The 18,915-nt window shown below is 44.6% G+C and overlaps 1 protein-coding gene across 1 annotated transcript in view; it reads left to right on the top strand.

Annotated features, from left to right (window-relative positions):
* Positions 1 to 18,915, top strand: part of gmds (GDP-mannose 4,6-dehydratase) — a 158,887-nt gene that overhangs the window by 112,330 nt on the left and 27,642 nt on the right. The window contains exons 8-9 of the mRNA XM_061078521.1: positions 10,489 to 10,607; positions 11,728 to 11,824. Of these exons, the coding sequence (XP_060934504.1) occupies positions 10,489 to 10,607; positions 11,728 to 11,824 (216 nt within the window). The remainder of the gene's footprint in view (positions 1 to 10,488; positions 10,608 to 11,727; positions 11,825 to 18,915) is intronic.

The following is an 18,915-nucleotide window of genomic DNA, read 5'->3' as shown; positions in this document are numbered from 1 at the left end:
AAACATCCTTAAAGCTGCATCAGATTTTTTTTTAATTCTCTAATATCCACATCGTTCAGACTCTACAAGTTTCCTCTGAGTCGACTTTCCATCGGACACAGATGTGATTTAAAACCCACGGTGTGACCCGAAGTGTTCTGGACTCGCTCTGATTGACTCGAGTCTCCGTCCTCTGTCAGACGCTGTGACAGAGCGTCCTCTGAGGTCCACCACTTCCCCGAGGCCGCGGCCAGCAGAACGCCACAGACAACGGCGAGGTGCGGTCATCCCTGCGTCATCACGGACGGCGTTACGTGTGCGTCCACAGTGAAGTCAGACTGTAAATATAACCTCGTCTGTCTGCAGCTCCGCGTTCAGACAGTCTGTGAGTGACGAGGAGAAAACGCTGCAGTCTGACTCTTTTGGTCAAAACAGAACCGGAGAATGAAGGAGGGTCTGTGGGAGGAGAATGAGGAGTGAGTGTGTGTCTGTGTGTGTGTGAGAGTGTGTGTGTGTGTGTTGGGGAAGGGTGAAGGGGAGTTTAATAACTTCAGCCTTCTCTAAAAATAGGGCGTTCGGTAAAAGAAGGGGGAAAAAAAGCTGTTCTGCTAAAAATCACAGCTCCATAGCAGCAGTTTGGATGATGTGTGCTCCCTGAGGTGGAGCCTGGGAAAGTTAGCAGCGTGTGTGTGTGTGTGTGTGTGTGTGTGTGTGTGTGTGTGTGTGTGTGTGTGTGTGTGTGTGTGTGTGTGTGTGTGTGTGTGTGTGTGTGTGTGTGTGTGTGTGTGTGTGTGTGTGTGTGTGTGTGTGTGTGTGTGTGTGTGTGTGTGTGTGTGTGTGTGTGTGTGTGTGTGTGTGTGTGTGCTTGTTAATGCATGTGTGTGTTGTTTTTTGAGTATCTGTGTGTATGTGTGTTACAGTGTGATGTGCTAACTTGAACGATTTGGGTTGTTTGTGGAAATTTACGCAGAGCAGAGTTAGAAAACTTTGTCCGGAGCGACCTGGCTCGGGCCGTGTTTGGCCTGCCTGGTTTGGTCTGTTCCGGTTTGGTCTGTTCCGGTTTGGTCTGTTCCGGTTTGGTCTGTTCCGGTTTGGTCTGTTCCGGTTTGGTCTGGTATGGACTGTCCCGGTTTGGTCTGTCCCGGTTTGGTCTGTCCCTGTTTGGTCTGTCCCAGTTTGGTCTGTTTTGGTCTGTCCCGGTTTGGTCTGTTCCGGTTTGGTCTGTTTTGGTCTGTCCCGGTTTGGTCTGTTCCGGTTTGGTCTGTTCCGGTTTGGTCTGTTCCGGTTTGGTCTGTTCCGGTTTGGTCTGTTCCGGTTTGGTCTGGTATGGACTGTCCCGGTTTGGTCTGTCCCGGTTTGGTGTGGTTTGGTCTGGTTTGGTCTGTCCCGGTTTGGACTGTCCCGGTTTGGACTGTCCCGGTTTGGTCTGTCCCGGTTTGGTCTGTCCCGGTTTGGTCTGTCCCGGTTTGGTCTGTCCCGGTTTGGTCTGGTTTGGTCTGTCCCAGTTTGGTCTGTCCCGGTTTGGTCTGTCCCGGTTTGGTCTGTCCCGGTTTGGCCTATCCTGGTTTGGTCTGTCCCGGTTTGGTCTGTCCCGGTTTTGCCTGTCCCGGTTTTGCCTGTCCCGGTTTGGTCTGTCCCGGTTTGGTCCGTTCCGGTTTGGTCTGTCCCGGTTTGGTCTGTCCCGGTTTGGACTATCCCGGTTTGGTCTGTCCCGGTTTGGTCTGGTTTGGCCTATCCCGGTTTGGTCTGTCCCGGCTTGGCCTATCCCGGTTTGGTCTGTCCCGGTTTGGTCTGTGGCCGGGTGTAATCCACCCCTGCCCTTTTTCTGACTCACTGGGAGACCAGTGGGGACGAAGGCAGACACAGACCAAAAAACAAAAAAATGGAAAGAGCCCGGTCCTTATACGAGCAGGGAGCTGGTGATCAAACACAACTGAGTAAAGTCACATAAAATATGTTGGAGGGGAAAACTCATTTGTTGGAAACTTCTCCCGTCAGGAACTCGAGGAATGTTCGCCCACCAGTTTGTGTTTCAGGGCTTTTTCATGTGCTGTCCAACTGGATATCTGCTCCCAGCGGCCTGGACACAGACCGCCCTCATCGTTATAAACTCTTTTAAATGTTGTTTTCACCTGCTGGTCTATCTGAACTGGTTTGTAATGGTGGCAGGACTTAGTCACCGAGCCTCAGACTGAACGTGTCTGAGGCTAACGCAGAGAAACATGGTTTTCTGTGTTGATCCGTTGTTAAGGGCGATCACTAAACGTGATGTCAAAGGAAACACTGCTTCATGCAAAAATCATTTTATAAAAGACATGTGCTGCATCGTTATCTGAAGGACGTTAAGTCCATATATGGTTTGTGCAGTGCTATTTTTTTTTTTTTTTTTTACATTTTTATTGAAGTTTCAAGTGCATATCAAACTTTATGCAGAATTTTCAAACATTTTCATTTATATCCCCTCAAACAGCCAATCATTCACAAAGACAAAGAAAAAATAAATAAATAAAATGGACAATGACAACAGACATCAAACTAATGGAGTAAAAAATAAAATAAATAAAAATAAAAATAAGAAAAAAGATTAAAAAAAAAGGCAGGATCAGTTCACAACATTTTGTTCAGTCAGTGTTATCCGTTTCATTGGTCAAAAATGACATAAATGATTCCCAAATACAAGCAAACTCCTCCTGTTTACCTTTAACAATGTATGTCAATCTCTCCAGTCCAAGACAAGTCATCGACTCCTTCTTCCATATCGCCAGTGATGGTGGTTCTACATTTTTCCAATATAGTGCAATCACTCTCCTTGCATGGAGAAGTCCAAAGTCTGTGCAGTGCTATTTAATAATATTTCCATCAAGTACAGTACATGATTTTTAAGGCTTTATAAAGTATTTAAAAGATATGAAGCATTAGAACCTTGATTTGTACATTGGTTGACTTTTGGAGGTATTGTATTTGTACTTCAACACAGTTTTTTATTTATTCATCATCATCCAGCAGGGAGCTTTATTTCATAAATTAGATGCTGTTCCAGTTTGTTGTTATAAAACCTCTGATTGATTCCTTGTTTCGACCATTGGCCGAGTTTTAGGAACCAACATGTGACTCCAGATTGAGATCTGCGTAGGAGAAGTTAGAGGAAGTTCTGTGGCGTCCTCGTCAGTCTCTGAATTGCTCCGATGCAAATAAAGACGCAGTTAGAATAAAGATTTATAGGAAGTTAAATATAGTCGTATGTAAACATGTACAGTGGTAAGAGGTTATCTGGGCTCTGGGATCAGTGCCGGGGCCCAGGTCATTCTGAACTCGTCATTTCAATACTATTTGCCTAATCTCGGAGCAAGATGGCTGCAGGTGATTGCCCGTGTATCCGGGAAGTCGTGGCCTTGATGGATGCTGGGTCCCAAACGAGCAGCTGATAACACCTAGTATGACGCTGGTGATCGAGAGCATGTTGGAGCCGAGCTGTGACGTCGTGCGGCGCTGTGGCTCCGAACATTCACGTAAATGTGTTGTATCGCGGCTGTGAGTGCAGGTCATTAATCTCATTATCAGCGGTATGAGGCGGGCCCGGGCTGGAGCGGCGTCTGCTCCGATCCAAGCCGCTCCCTCTGGCCCTCGCCAGAATGAGAACACTTTTCTTCTTATTTTTCAGGCTTTGACATTCTTGTCTGGCAGCTGTGCAAGCATGTTGTGGAACAGAGCTGAGAACCTCTTAAGCTACAAATGATCTGGAAAAGCCGGATCTGCTCCAGCTCTGTAGTGGGGAAGACTGGAGGCTGCGGTTCCATCAGGGCCCGATGTTAAATCTGATGTTAAATCTGAAGGAAAAGCCGCAGCGATTCCGACAGGCTCAGGGAGTGCTCATTAGAAATTAAAGGCCGACAATCCAGTTATCTGGGTCCTCGCAATTTTAAAAATAAAAGGCCTTAAACATTTATCAACTCAGATTAGATGCATGATCTTTTTTTTTTACGGGATGTCATCACGAAAGGTCACGTCAAAAGTTTCCCGATGCTGAAAAACCCAAGAAGAAGGATTATTAGTTCTGATATGTTTCTGTCTGAGTTTATCCAACAATCCGTCAAATATCTATGTCACTCATTCTTTGGTAGTCGTTGGGGGGGCTGTAGCCAATCACAGCTGACATGAGCCGGGAGGCGGGGTTCTCCCTGGACTGGTCGCCAACTCATCGCAGGGCTGGTTACGTTTTACAAGGTAGCTAATACATTTCTATCTGGTCTGTTCGGGATTTTACGAACTGGGGGAATTGCAAGTTATAACGATTCTTGTCTTGAGAATGACGAGTGCTCCTGGTGGTTAAAGTCAAATAAAGTAAACTAGTCCAGGCAAAGTAGCGTTTTACGACCGACTAATTGTAAAATAATTTTTTTCAGCATAGATCATTTCTATGAGGTGTCCAGAACAACATACTAAAAGTCCTAAGAAATCCTAGTTTAGGAAATATGTTTAATTCTCATCAATGTTTTGCCAATAAGGCCCGGCAACAATACACTCCAAAAAGACTATTTTTTCCTTTACTCCTATCAAAATAAAACTTTACACAATGAAAGTACCCATGAAACGTAACATTTTTTGTATTACAAGTTTCTTTGAAAATGAATTTGAATATGCAAATGAGCTATACACTAATCGAATATGCCCCAAATACACCCAAATAGGCTTAATTTTTTCCTTTACTCCTACCACAATAAAACTTTACATAGTAAAAGTATACATGAAAAGTTACTTTTTTTGTATAACAAGTTTCTTTTGAAATGAATTTGAATATGCACATGAGCTCCACACGTATTGAATATTTCCTAATTTGCATAGGCAGAAAAACCATTCATATGTATGACAAATACATACATAAATTCATTTTCAAAGAAACTTGTAATACAAAAAATGTTACGTTTCATGGTTTCTTTCATTGTGTAAAGTTTCATTTTGATAGGAGTAAAGGAAAAAATAGCCCCTTTGGGGTGTATTGTTGCCGGGCCTTATTGGCACACAATGATGAGAATTAAACATATTTCCTCAACTAGGATTTCTTAGGACTTTTAGTATGTTGTTCTGGACACCTCATAGAAATAATCTATGCTGAAAAAAATTCTTTTACAATTAGTCGGTCGTAAAACGCTACTTTGCCTGGACTAGTTTGCTTTATTTGACTTTAACCACCAGGAGCACTCGCCATTCTTTATTTTTGGCTCCAAAATGGGTTACTAAACTGTTTGTTAAAGTTTTTCAAACTTGGGACAATGGGGATGCATATTTCTTTTAATCTTCACTTCCAGTGGTTTAAAAAAAAAAAGTCTTAAATCCTACTGGTTTCCCAACTGGAGACGCCCTGGTTTGTGCGACTCTGCATGTTGTTTTTATTTATTTGAATTTCTGGAGGAATTTGAATTGATTCATGCATCTTAAAGAATCTGTGGTTTCATGTTAACGTTCAGTGTGTTTGCTGCCGTGGGGAGAAAATTTGCGTGTGTGAAACTTGGGGGGTGTGGGGGTTAATGGCATTAGCAGCCCGTGATTGGGGCTGATGGCTTTCTGCGGCTGTAATGGCGTCTCCATTAAGTGTTTACTGTGAGCCATTCCACATGTCAGCTGGAGTCAAGCAGCCAGAGACGGAGGAGCGTGGGGCCGCCACAGGCTGGGGCACCGGGAGGGAGGTGGGACGCAGAGGGGGGGGGGGGAAGGGAGGATGGGGAGGTCAGCTGGCTGCACGGGGGGGAGATAAGTCGTTACTGAAAGTGCGGTTTGGTTTTTTTTGTTTTCTAAGAAACTTTTGAGACTTGTCAGCTCTTTTAGACGAGGATCCGGGATCTGTTTTCACTTCTGAGGACTTTGATTTTAAAACGACTGTTTCAGAAAAGTTCCACCTTTGTAGATCTCTGAGGACACGCAGATCTACAGCCTTTTAAAAACACTCCAACACACAGAAAGGTTCCCGATCTGAGCTGCTGCAGTTTCTTCTCTCTGCAGTGGGGAGCGTGCACTGTGTGACCTGTGCAGACTGCTGACTCAGCAGACTCTGGGGTGTACCAGGGATTTTCCCGCAGCCCAGTAGCTTCGGTTGCTCTCGATCCGAGTTCTATCTGACAGCGACATATGGAAAACATTAAATATAATACACTCTGAGGAGGAAAAGAAACGTGGCACACACCAAACTCTTCTCTGGAAATTACTGCTGAATCACGATTATTTAATTTAGTTTTCATCTTTTTAAATCTGCGGATTCTTTAAATGGTTTTTGTTTCATCTTTATATGGTTAGAATTTAAACCAGGGTTTTTTGCATCTGTTGTTTAAAGTTCACCACTTTAAAGGCTAAATAATAATTTTAATTTTTTGTTATTTTATATGTTAAGGAGAGATAAAGATTATAGAGTTATGTTGCAGCAGGTTTCCTTTGATTGACAGCTGTTCCAGCCTATCAAGGTTAAGATCAGTGTTTTATTGGTTTGTTTCTGTATGAGTTACATGTTTTTTTAACATCTAAAGAAATGTGTTATCACTTCATCCTCTTATCTCTTCAATCAGTTCGTATTGTATCACAAACAGATAATGAATAATAAACCTTCATCCTCCTCATAAACACATAGTGTCACAGACGTGTAGACGTGTTTTCCTACCGTCTCTGAACGAAGCCGAGCAGTTGAACTCTGGTCGTCGTGCTCGTGTCAGAGTCTAATTCAGGTGGGGGGGGGGGGGGGGCGTCGGGTGGTCTTAGGGGTCGGTGTCTGTCTCTGGAGCTGGAGCCGAGCGCTGAGTGCGTGATGGGGGTCATCCTGTGGCCATGTGAACAGGAAGGTGCGGGTTCAGTGTGAAGGGCTGAACCTCTTCGCCGTTTATCAGATAGCTAATGAAGCAGAGCGTCCCTGAGAGAGATGGAGCGAGGGAGGAGGGGTGGAGGGGTGGAGGAGAAGGGAGAAGGGGAAAGGGGGCAAAAGGTAAAAGGAGGAAGGGGAGAGACGGGCGGGGGGGGGTGGTGTGGAGGAGTTTAAGGAAAAGGAGAAGTTAAACGTGGGAATGTTAAATCCAGCGCTCCGACCTTAACTGTTACTAATAAACCACCGGCTGCTGTGATCCCACTGAGTTTCATTCCCTCCACAATGAGAAGAAAAAATACACAGAATATTATTTATTACATTTCCTGGATAAAAATCAGCAGAGGCCGTATCACTCAGCTCCTGCTGTAAACATTTTCTCTGGAAGCACGAGAAGCCAAACTGCGTTTCCCAAATCCCATCATCGCAGCCGTCCAGTTTACTACACGCTGCACATTCATCACGAGGGTCGGGAGGAAAAGAAAAGGAAAAGAGTCTGTTTCATTACAAGTTTAAATAATCAGACAGTCAGACGATCAAAACAGTTTCACAGCCTCCATGTCATTCACTGATTCCAGGGATAATTCATTCTGCTCACGCTGAGGAGGGACGGGTCGGCAGGACCTGAATTAAATCCTCAGACCAGACTCAATATGTTCTTTTATAATTCAATATTTATATTTGTTATTGCTGTGACAAACTATTATTCACATTATTGCAAAATCAGTTTGTGTAGCCACAGTTTCTCAGAGCCCAAGGGAGCATCTTTAAATAAAGATATTTAATGTATAATTACATACAAAGAATCCTTAAAAATATTAATTGTGGTTGTTTTTCACTTTGCTTGATGTGTTTATCAGGGGATAAAAAGTGCAGAAAAGCTCAAGTGAATGTAAAGTAATCTAATCTAATCTGAAGTTGACTTTCTGATTTATCTTCTTATCTGTTAAGTGACAATCTGACCCACGGACTAAAGTGATTTTCTAAGATATGTCACATTTCCTGTCAGTTCAACAAGCTCAAAATGTGGAAACCATTAGAAACAGATTCTGACGGAACATTGATGTTTCAATATTAGTCCGAGGTGCCGATATCGTCCTGTGTGAGAATCTGGTTTGTTCATCAGGGGCCAGTGGGTGAGAGGTCAGAGGTCGGGCGCAGGGGAACCATCAGCCTTGAGCGTTCAGGTGACCCTGAACGATCCTGAGATAGGCCGGCCTCGCCCCCCCCCCCGAGGAAGAGCATTCCATCACTGTTAGTGTGCGTGAGACGGCAATTAGCACTTGACTGCACAGCCGTGTCACCACTTCCTCTGGGAGGAGAAATCACTTTATTAATCTTATTAGTCTATATCAGTTGATCGATGCATCAGTTCTCAGTATCCGTGGTTTTCTAAAATATTGTTCCTGTTAAAGTTTAACTCCTTATAGAATCTAATAAAGGTTAATTATTCAGGAGATAATTTACATTAAACCTTTTGTCCATATTCAGATCTCTCATAACATTTATCCTGGCATTTCCTCCAATACCAAAATACAACAAAGGAAAATTATTATGCAAATAAAATATGGAATATGTATGTATGATATAAAATGCAAAAAATACTGGATTTAAATTAATGTTAAATTTGATGAGCGTGTGTAGATGTGCATGTGTGTGTGTCTGTGCGTGTAGATGTGTGTATATGTGTGTAGATGTGTGTTTATGTAGTATTGCAGAGGGAGCACAGGATCTGCTAAACGTTCAGTGTCAACCAGCTTTTGCTTTTTCCAACGTTAGCACATAAAACACACATAATGCATCTGGCTGGATTACGTGGACACACACACACACACACACACACTCACTCCATTCAACACAAATCCAAGTGGAGCTAATAAAGTTTGCTGATGTGAGACCGGCTGAGAGTTGCAGTCACCTGAGCAGAGGAGGAGGAAGCTCACTCTCCACCTTCCTGCTGTCGGCTCTGAATTACAGCTCTCGACTGTGTGGAATAACACCAGCGAGGTTTCACACTAGTGCTCGTGTATAGTGTTACTGGTTCAGTAGTTTTCTGTAGAGTAGTTTTCCATACATCAGGTATGTGGTCATGGTGGTATGTATGGAAAACTACCACCAGTGAGTGAGAGATGTCACTTCAGTTCATCAGGTGTCTGTTGAGACCGAGTTCACATGAACGTCTGTTAGCACCTGTCACTTTTTACCTCTTCAACAAGGTCCTTTACGACTCCACACAGTTTTTTAAAAAGTGTTTATATAGACAGAAATATTTTGAATATGATGTTTACATTAGCTTATAAATTATTTAATTCATGATGCATGTTACAAACATCACATTCTCTGTGTCTGACAGAATTTGAAAACCCCCATCCCGGAATAGTTTAATTCACGATGCTGTTGTTTACCCTTTTGAATGCAAAACTTAAACTCTTCCTTATTTTTCCATCTTGTTTACGCTCAAACCCCCGAAATGATGATGTCACAAAACACTGTGAAAAGTCTAACTATATGTTTCAGTGGGATTAAGAAACTGCTCATGTATGGTTATGGATTCTCCTCACGTCTTCAATTGTTGCTTATTCAGGTTAAGGTCATCAGAAAAGGTTGTTTACATGTCAGCAACTTATTCAGGCTGTTGTCTTTAAGCGGGTTAATGTCAGTTAGTCTGTGAAAAGGTTATTATCAGGCTGTCTTTGCATTAAAGTGAAGGCAAACACTTGGTATCTTGACATTTCTGATTCTTTATGGCAACTTGAACCTCCTGAATAACAGGTTTGAGATAGTTTACCAAGAATCTGAAACGAGAATCCGTAAGAAGTCAAACTATTAAGTACGGACTGAATGGATAAAATCTCAACCATATGCAGCTTTAGATATTATTTTAAAGATATGCTTTCATCATGACATACTTCTGTAGTAAATTGTTGCTCTTGGACCTTCTGTCCTCACAGATTTAATTCATCAATACGTGAGCAGCCATGAGCTTTCCTCTGTCTCTCCGTCTCTCCGTCTGTCTGTCCCTGTCTCCCTGGTGAGTCTCCTCTAATCAGGCTGGACGTGCCAGGGATCAGCAGCTCTGACCTGCTGGCTCCGGTTCACCATAAATATTATGGGACGCCGTCGCTGGCTGTTTAATATAGAGCACGGGTCCATTAAGGGACCCAGACGATCAGCTTTCACTGGAGTATATAGGCTAATAATAATAATGCTGCTGCTGCTGCTGCTGCTGCTGCCGACACTGTGCAGTTAGAAATAGAGTCACACATGAGCACAAGTCAGGAGCTTGGAGGATGTTGTAATGTTAGTCCTTCTAGTTTATCATATTTCTAATATTACTACTGACGTGTTTAAAAGCTGTGAGACCAAGTCAGCTTTCTGCACTTGTGGCAACGTGTGTGATTGTGTGTGTGGTTGTGTGTGTGATTGTGTGTGTGTCAGCAGCACATTCAGCCTGTGGGAGGCTCTGTCCTCCTTTCCCACAGTACGTGTCCCATGAGCCTTTGCAGTGACGTCAGAGCAGAGGTACTGGCGAACGCCCGGCTCAGAGGTCACAGGTTGGCTTCCTGTCTGTCAGGACCAGAGTTGGGCAGAGTCCAGTGTGAAGCGTCAACCTGTCTTCATGATGTGTCGGCTGGTTTAACCTCTGTGTGTCTGTGTGTCTCTCTCAGGCCATGTGGATGATGCTGCAGATGGACGAGCCAGACGATTTCGTCATTTCAACAGGGGAGGTGCACAGTGTGAGGGAGTTTGTGGAGGCGGCCTTCAGACATGTGGGGAAGACTATTGTGTAAGTACACACAAACACACACAGACACACACATAGTCACATTGTCACATCGGTGTTACCATGAATCTTCTATGTTGGTCTCATGTTTGAATGAGAACCTGTTGAATCAGGGTCAGACACGGTGGCCCTTCACTGACACTTCCAGTCTCAAGTCTGAATTAAATGTCATCACATGGTCACAGAGATAAACAGAAGGAAAAGGCTCATCTTTGTGTTCTGCCTTTGAAAGAACTTTATTTGTTCAGCACCTTTCACACAGGTGGAGTTCAAAGGGTTTCACAAAGGACTGATGAGAAGAGACAAAAAGATTTAAAAAGTTAAAGTTACAATTCTGTTTGGTGAATCCTAAAAAAAACAGTTTTCCGGAGTTTGTCCTTTTACATTTGAAGTAAGCAGCAGTAACATTCAGATGAGGGGCGGAGCCTGTAGAGCAGCAGGAGGCAGGATATGACGTATACATTTAAATGTTTTTGTTTATTGACACCATCTTTGGCCATTATCACCAAAAGCTCTGGAATCTGTTAGTCAGTCAAAGTCTTCAGCTTTGTTGGCGTCTCGTACATGTACGGCTCCTCTTCTTCATCCTGAGATATTCTTATTCTTCCAGTGTCATGTCCGTCACTTCTCTTTAACAAGCCAACTCAATCAGCTATAGAAACGAGCAGCTGTTTTCTGGATTCTGTCAAATATACCATGAAACAGATTGACTATAGTAGGAAGCCATGGAAGTGACTAATATATAAATAAGTTTTGAACCCCGGCTCTGATTCTGCCTGTAAGAAAGCTGAGGTTTGTATTATCCTCTCCTTGTTTTGGAAACCCATTACCAGGCTCCTGTCACTTCCTTCCCCTCCTCCTCCTCCTCCTCACCTCTCCTTCACCTCCTCCTGTGTCCTGCACCACGCAGGAGGAGGAGGTGAAGGTGTGTGTCCTTCCTCCTCGATGCCTGTTGTGTAGAGTCATGGAAAAAAGAAGCAGGCCGGCAGGTGACATGTTTTGTCTGAGCGAGACGTTAAAGAAACAAACCGCACAAGAAATAATCAGGGAGACGTGAGCTGGATCTGTGAGCAGCTGTGGGAACATGTCCCCCCCCCCCTTGTAAAGAGTTGTCTGTTTCCAGGTGGGAGGGGAAGGATGAGAAGGAGATCGGCCGCTGCGTGGAGACCGGGGTGGTCCACGTGAAGGTGGACCCCATGTACTTCCGCCCCACTGAAGTGGTAAGTCACTTTTCCTCCTGTGTGTGTGTGTGTGTGTGTGTGTGTGTGTGTGTGGACTGTGTGTGTATGTAAGTGTTGTCTGTTGTTGTTGAAATGATGCTCTGCCCTGGATTTGGTTTCACTGCTTTCTATCAATGACCAGTTTGAGCATATATATATTTTTATTGCAGTAATAACATTCAAATCTTGACTAGCCTGAACACCCACAGCTGCAGCCAGGAGGACATTAGACATGTTTGTGTGTTGTTGTTGGAAGACAACGTGTTTTTCAACCTTATTATTTGTGCATTTGACTTTAGAGATTTACGGTTTCATCCATACTGATACGTTTTAAAACTAAAACGATGACACTGGTCATGTACGTGTTGGTGTGGACAGGAAGCAGATCTAATCTGCAGTTGGTTGTTTAGTTTACAGAAAAATACCACAAAGGAGAAGCAACAATGGTGAAAAGTAAAGGCTCCATTATGCTTCTATGTATCCGTTTCTCGGAGAGGGTTGCACGGAGAGCGGAGAGCCTTTTTGATTTTTACTTGTCCGACGACTGTACGTTGAAAACAATTCACCGCCAAACCCATAGGTGGCGCAACGGAAGACGAGCTTAGAGAAGCCTACCCCATTTCTGGGAAGAAGAAGTCCACGTGTGTTTATTTATCTCTGTCGTTGTACAGGTGCTCTTACCTCCGGACCTCCTCCACTAGACGCTCTTCAATGTTGCTATCCATATTCGTATCGTAGTTGTGTTTGGATTTCACCGTGACCGTCTTGTGATATACCATATACGGAAGAAAACCGGAAGAAAACCGGAAGCGGAAATGTGAAATACGGAAATGACGCCGTACGGAAATGACGCCGTACAGAAATGATGACGTTCGCGGACCAATCACAGCCAAGGGCTGTATGTGGGCTCTCCGAATTTAACACGGACAGTAAGAAAAATCTGAGGTGCACGAAAAGCTCTCCGAGGCGCTCGGAGAGGGCGGTCTTATCTGTCCGTTTTAGAAAAGACGGACAAGCATAAATTGGCCTCAAGAGCAGGGATTTCTTCTCTCATACCCACGGCAAAGTTGAGATGAGTTGCTCAGCGTTAGCAACGTTTTGCTTTCACCGCTGGTCGTCGTGTCGAGAGAAGTCGATGAGAACCAATCAGAACCAATCAGGAAGCAAGTGACCTCATCTTCGTTTCCGGGCTCAGCTGCTTTTCCTAACTTCTCAGTTTTTAGGGGCTTGTAAACATTTGCTTTAATACGTAACAGATATCGCTCCATACACTTCACGACACTGCACTGCAGATATTTCCTGTCCTATACACCTGACCTTAACATGAATTCACCAGGTTTTATCTGCGTGTATCTGATTGCCGGTCATTGTGTCTGAGACGCTGCACTTATCAGCTCCAACGGGTCCGGCTCTCGGCCCGGCCCGGCTCATTGTGAGCCTTTAAACAGCTGGAACCCGGCCAGCTCGCCTCCTCTAAGAGTTATGTCGGCTGCTTCCTGCCGCTCGGAGCTGGGTAGCTGCTCACATTCAGCCGGGGAAACTTTTTAATATCGAGGGCGTGAAGGGGGGGGGTTTCAGAGTGAATGAGCTGCTTTGACAGAATGAGAACATCTGTATCAGAGCATCAGCTGGTGCAAGGAACAAGAGTGGACAGGAGTACCAGCGTTTTTTCAACAGTATTCAAATGAGAATCCAATTCCCAAAATGAGCCAGTGTATTATCCCCCCCCATCTTTCTCTATACTAGGTGTGAAGTGTCTTTGACATTTGGGAAGTCTTTCTCTCATCGCCGTCCCCCGGGGGGTGTTGTGACTGCTCCCTGCCGAGGGTGTAAGGTTTCCCTGAGGCGTCGTGGCCCCAGATTAGCTGTCAGGTTCCCAGTTTGAAGCAAGGAGTGCTGCTGAGCCTCGGCCTGGCCAGATTAGAGCTGAGACGCAGATGAGTGACGGCGGAGGATTAGCAGGGAGGCCGCGCTGACTGAGTGCCGCGGCGATGGAGGCAGCGGTCACACACCTGGGCCATTCTTCTTCTCCGTGCACGTTGGCTCGTTCATTCACAGCCGTAAACCCTGAATCCAAACTGAAAACCAGTCCGGAGAAACAGTCGACATGTGACCTGTCAGCAGAGAAAGTGTTTTTCACGATTTCTCAACAAACGGGCGATGTCCAGTGCAGCTAATGTGCTGATGTGAGATGAGCGTGGAATGGGATGCATGAGAGAGCCAGTCGGTAAATAACAGTGAAACCAAGTGACTGGAGGTAAACATCCGGCCTAATAATAACCTTTTCACAAACCATCTGACATTTACCAGCTTAAAGACAATAGCTTGAATAAGTTGATGCCTTGTAAACAACATATTCTGAGGACTTTAACCTGAATAAGCAGCAATTGAAGACATGCTGAGAATCCGTCACATTACATGTGAGAGTCAGTGTCTTGTCCAGTAAAACATCTAGTGAGAGTTTTCACAGTGTTTTGTGACATCATCATGTCCAAGGTTTGAGGGTAAACAAGATGGAAAAATAAAGAAGAGTTTAAGTTTTGCATTCAAAAGAGTAAACAACAGCATCGTGAATAAAAGTATTTCAGGTGGCGGGTTTAATTTCTGTCGGAAATTGGTCTAAGGCGACTTAGACCAGAGACCGGAGCTGAACCCTTGTCTGTCGTTGAGTTCCTGCAAATGTGTTAAATCAATGTCCTTCTTTATAAAACATTATTCTAAACCAGCATGTTGTTCACAGCCATGTTTACTCGCTAGCTTTCCTCTGCCTTTGCTGGTGCATTGCTGTGAACTTTGGCACGTCACCACCACTTGTGTTCCACCGGCTTTGTAGAGAACTATCGGTAGAAATGAGAAACAATGTGCCAATGCTAAAACACCAGGGATCCACTTTCTATAAGATCCTATTATTAACAGCAGCTTTTGCATATTTTGAAGCTGGAAGCGACGGGTACAGAGCATGTGGACGTTTTGTGAAAACAGAAGCTTCTGATGAGGAGTTGAACACGTTCAGTGTGTGATGACACACGAGCTCTCAGGTGTCACCGGGAGTTCTGAGGCAGCGGATCTGAGTTCTCAGAGAGAGAGACTGACTCGTCCTGCAGAGAATCATCCAAACTGACAAACGGGATTCAGATCTACAGTCGTCTCACTTTACATCTGCCTGCTTCACTCTGACTGAACCGATTCCTCTGTTCACACGTGGCACAGATCTAAATGCTGGAAAACAGAATCACTCGTCAGATGTGTTTTAAGTCCGTGTGTAAATAGAGAACTGCCCCAAAACGAATATCTAAACCTGAGATAGTGAAAAGCTGTTTCCTGTTTGTCCAGGAGCAGATTCTAATTAGTTTTCAGTTTCTCTAACCTAGCGAGATGGGCGTTACCCTTAGCGCAGGTATGCTCCTCTTCGATTCCTCTTCTTGTTATTGTTTCTTCTTCCTTCCTCAAAGTGCAGATGCTGATCTTGTGTTTGTTCAGTTGATTAATTTGCTTTGTCCCTTTTTAAATAAATAAACTAACTAATACCTAGAACCGACACTGAAACGAGCCTAAAGCCAAAACCACATTATGTTTCTCTGCCTCACATCGGTGGTAATTACTGGTTTAACCCTTCACCCCACAACGGATCCTGGTTTTTTATTCCAATGCAAATGCAAAGATTCATCAATACCAGCCATCAAATATCTGAGAAACCAGTTAGATGTAAATTAAAAATGTTTCAGGAAGTTTAAAAAGAATTTCCTGGATCTGCTTCCAGATTTGGATCTGCACCAGATCGACTGGGTTTTTCCCTGATCCCACATCCGTCCTTCAGCTTGTGTGGTCATACATCCAGTAATATTTGCATTATCCTGCTGAATAACAAGCAAACGCTGCTGAAAACATAACCTCCTTGGCTGAGGTGAAGATCTTCTGGGTTTCTATACCTATTATTTTAGTCCTTATATTCTAATATGTTGGAAATGGCCTTTCACACATTCCATAAGCTCACAGTAAAGACTTCAGACGTTTGTTTTTGTTGGTAATAGAACTGGAACCAGAAAAGTAAATATTTCTGCCTGTTCTTCTTTTTAAAAAGAGGTTGAATGACTGTCTCTCTCTCTGTGTTACTGGAAGGTGTTTGTGACTCCGAGGTTGACGGTTCACTTCCAGCCGGAGGTTTCCTCACTCTGTCTCTATATCTCTTCATTTCTATGGGAGGGCTTAGAGAGACTGAAGTGTTTAACCTCTGACCCCTTCAGACAGGAAGTGACTGACACCGAGCTCACAGCTCAGCATTGTGGCTCTCCTCAAGTGGAAATACCTGTCATCAAGAGTGTGTGTGTGTGGCCGTGCATGCGTGTGTGTGGTTGTGTGTCCGTGTGTGTGTGTGTGTGGTTGTGTGTCCGTGTGTGTGCGTTTTCAGCTGACTCAGACTCTTTTGTTGCAACGTCTGCTATTGAGCAGCAAGACATTTTCGGATCCGTGTGGGGCCCCGTGTTTAAAATGTGCATGTGTCTCTGTGTGTGTGAGAGAGTGTGTCCTCTGGCTGTGTACTAATGTATATGTAATTCATCATTATCCCTGTCAGTGTGTGTGTCTGACATGAGCTCATTTATCTCCCCGGCCCCCTGGGACAGGAGCGAGCAGTCAGGGGAGGGGGGTTAAATATGCAGGTGCGCTCCACATGTGGTGCGAGTGTGTTTCCTTGTGTGTCCTTGTCTGTGTTTAATTTGGGATCCCCCCCCCCCCCCCCCCCGAGGCTGCAGAGTTGACGGCGAGTTTGTCTGTGGTCACGGACGCACACGAGGCCAATCAGAGCGGCCGATGGTTTCTCCTGCAGCTCGGCACACGTGACAGGGAACGACGTGCGGTTCGAAGTTGTTTTGAATAAAGCTGCAGGTGAGTTTCATCCAGCACCAACTGTCCTGGCTGCTGTTAGTTTCCATTGTATGGGCTGAGCTGAGCTGGCAGGCGCTTGTCAGCTCGTGGGTCGCTGCCAGCTCTGAGGTTTGGCTCAGGTGAGCGTCTTCTGCCTGAGCCTCAGCAAAGGGCGTGTCTCAGTGTATTGTGCTCTAATGGGTATGATTAGTTTTAGTTGCCAGGTGATATATATACGGGATCACGGCTTTAGCGATATCTGCTGCGATCGGATGGTTTCCCTCTGTTTGGTTCTCACAGATTTCTAAAGACGCTGAGAGATTTATACGTGTGTGAGACCCGCCTTTATGTTGATTCAATGCATGTGATTCATGGAGTGGGATGCTCAGTGAGAGTGAGAGCGCCCATATTATGCTGTTGGGGTTTTTTTTTCCGTTTCTTTAATGCGTCGTATATATATATATATATATCTTGTTTTTGTGCATGTAAAAGTTCTGCTCAGTTTCAAAGCCCGCGGCGGAGAGAGTCCTCCTCTCGCTCAGGAGGTTTGAAACGCCCTCATTCCACGCGTTTTCCTTTCTGCCCATAAAGCGCCTGCGTCACCGGGGCTCAAAGAAACATACCGAACTTCCAGCTACGATGCAATTCACGCCATTGTTGCCCTGGCTACAGCTGTGTTTTCACAGTGGATCGGGACGCCTCTGGGTATAGGGGTGTGACATACGCGTTTGATATATCACAGAGAAATGGGGTGAACCCGCTGACCAATCAGAGCCGAGCGCGCTATTTGGAAAGTAGGCCAAGAGCCGAACCGGAGCGTTTCACAGAGAGACGGGGAAAAGAGGTGAGCCAAATTAACTTTACATGTACAATTAAAAAATCAGCAGGGGAAGAAGGAGCGTATGTGGAGGAGAGGTGGGAGTGTGCGTGTTCGTCGATGAAGTGTGTAGGAAGACGTGTTGCTCGGGAGGGAGTGTGTGTTTCTGGGAAGTCGTTAATTTGCCGATAAGATCATCGCCTGGATTTTTCTTTTTCTTCTCCAAAAGTCTCACAGTTTATCGTCAGGCCCGAAACAGAAGTGCAGACGAGTGGAGCAAACACAAAGGTTGTGTGTAATTTAATATCGCTCCGCACTGAGGAGCTGAGGCGGCTTCGATTCAAAGGAGGATCTCACCTGTTGCAACACTGACTCACAGGCCTGAATTCTACTGTAGAGTGCATCATGTTTACTGTATCTTACAAACCTGATAACCTCATGTAGAGTTAAGTTTCACCTCCTTTTGTTATATGTGCCGCAACTTGTGATAACACATCTGTCGTCTTCAGATTCATCTTCAAACTTTTTCACAACTTTCTACTTTACGTAAAACACTTTCTTCCGTCTTTCCGAATCTCACCGAGGCCGACGCCGGAGCCCGTCCAGTTCAACTTGATTCTTTTAGGGAATCAGCTTCTGTTCTTTCAGGCGTTGATCTTGTGTAGCGTGACCACAGTTTGCTGCTGGAGCTGCTGCTGGTGAACTTCTCAAATCAGAGAGTCAAACTAATAACAATCTCCTCAGCTGTTCTGAGGAGTCAGTGCCTCACAGTTTAAATACACTCACCACTCAATGTGTTGAGTTTGTAGTGTTTTAAAATGCATAAAAAATATATATATATATGTTCTATAGTCAGAAATATATCTAGTTTTGTGGTTTAATTTGGTTTTAGGAAATAAAGTTTAATTTTGATGTATTGGTGATTTATTTAACAAGTTGTAATATGAGGGATATTTGTTGTGACCTGAAATATTTATTTAAGCCGCACATTTGTCTCGTTGGAATCTCTAATTGTTGATGTAGGCGAGTGTGTGTGTGTGTGTCTGTGTCTGTGTCTGATACATGCAAGCAGAGTGGTTGTGTGTCTACACGTACACACTTGTGCGTGTCCGCACTAATGCAGCCCGGCCGTCATTCTTCCAAGTTCACGTGTCGCTGCAGGGCCTGAAGTGATGGGAGCTGAGTGACAGCTCTGTGGTTTCTGTCCAACCACTCAGTCACAGGAGGAGGACGAGGACGAGTGGTGATAAATGGGAAGTTGTCTCTCAATCTGTCTTTATCTCTCTCGATGCCGTCAGACTCTCTCGCGTTACTCTTCCGCTGACATTTTCTCAGCTCACCCTTTTGCACTCGCCTCTTTTGTCTCAGTCACAGTGATGCAACAGGTGAGATTAACCGCCCCACAATCAGC

Source organism: Limanda limanda, chromosome 9 (genome assembly GCF_963576545.1).
Source record: "Limanda limanda chromosome 9, fLimLim1.1, whole genome shotgun sequence".
Taxonomy (NCBI): domain Eukaryota; kingdom Metazoa; phylum Chordata; class Actinopteri; order Pleuronectiformes; family Pleuronectidae; genus Limanda; species Limanda limanda.
This window is presented reverse-complemented; position numbering and strand designations above follow the sequence as displayed.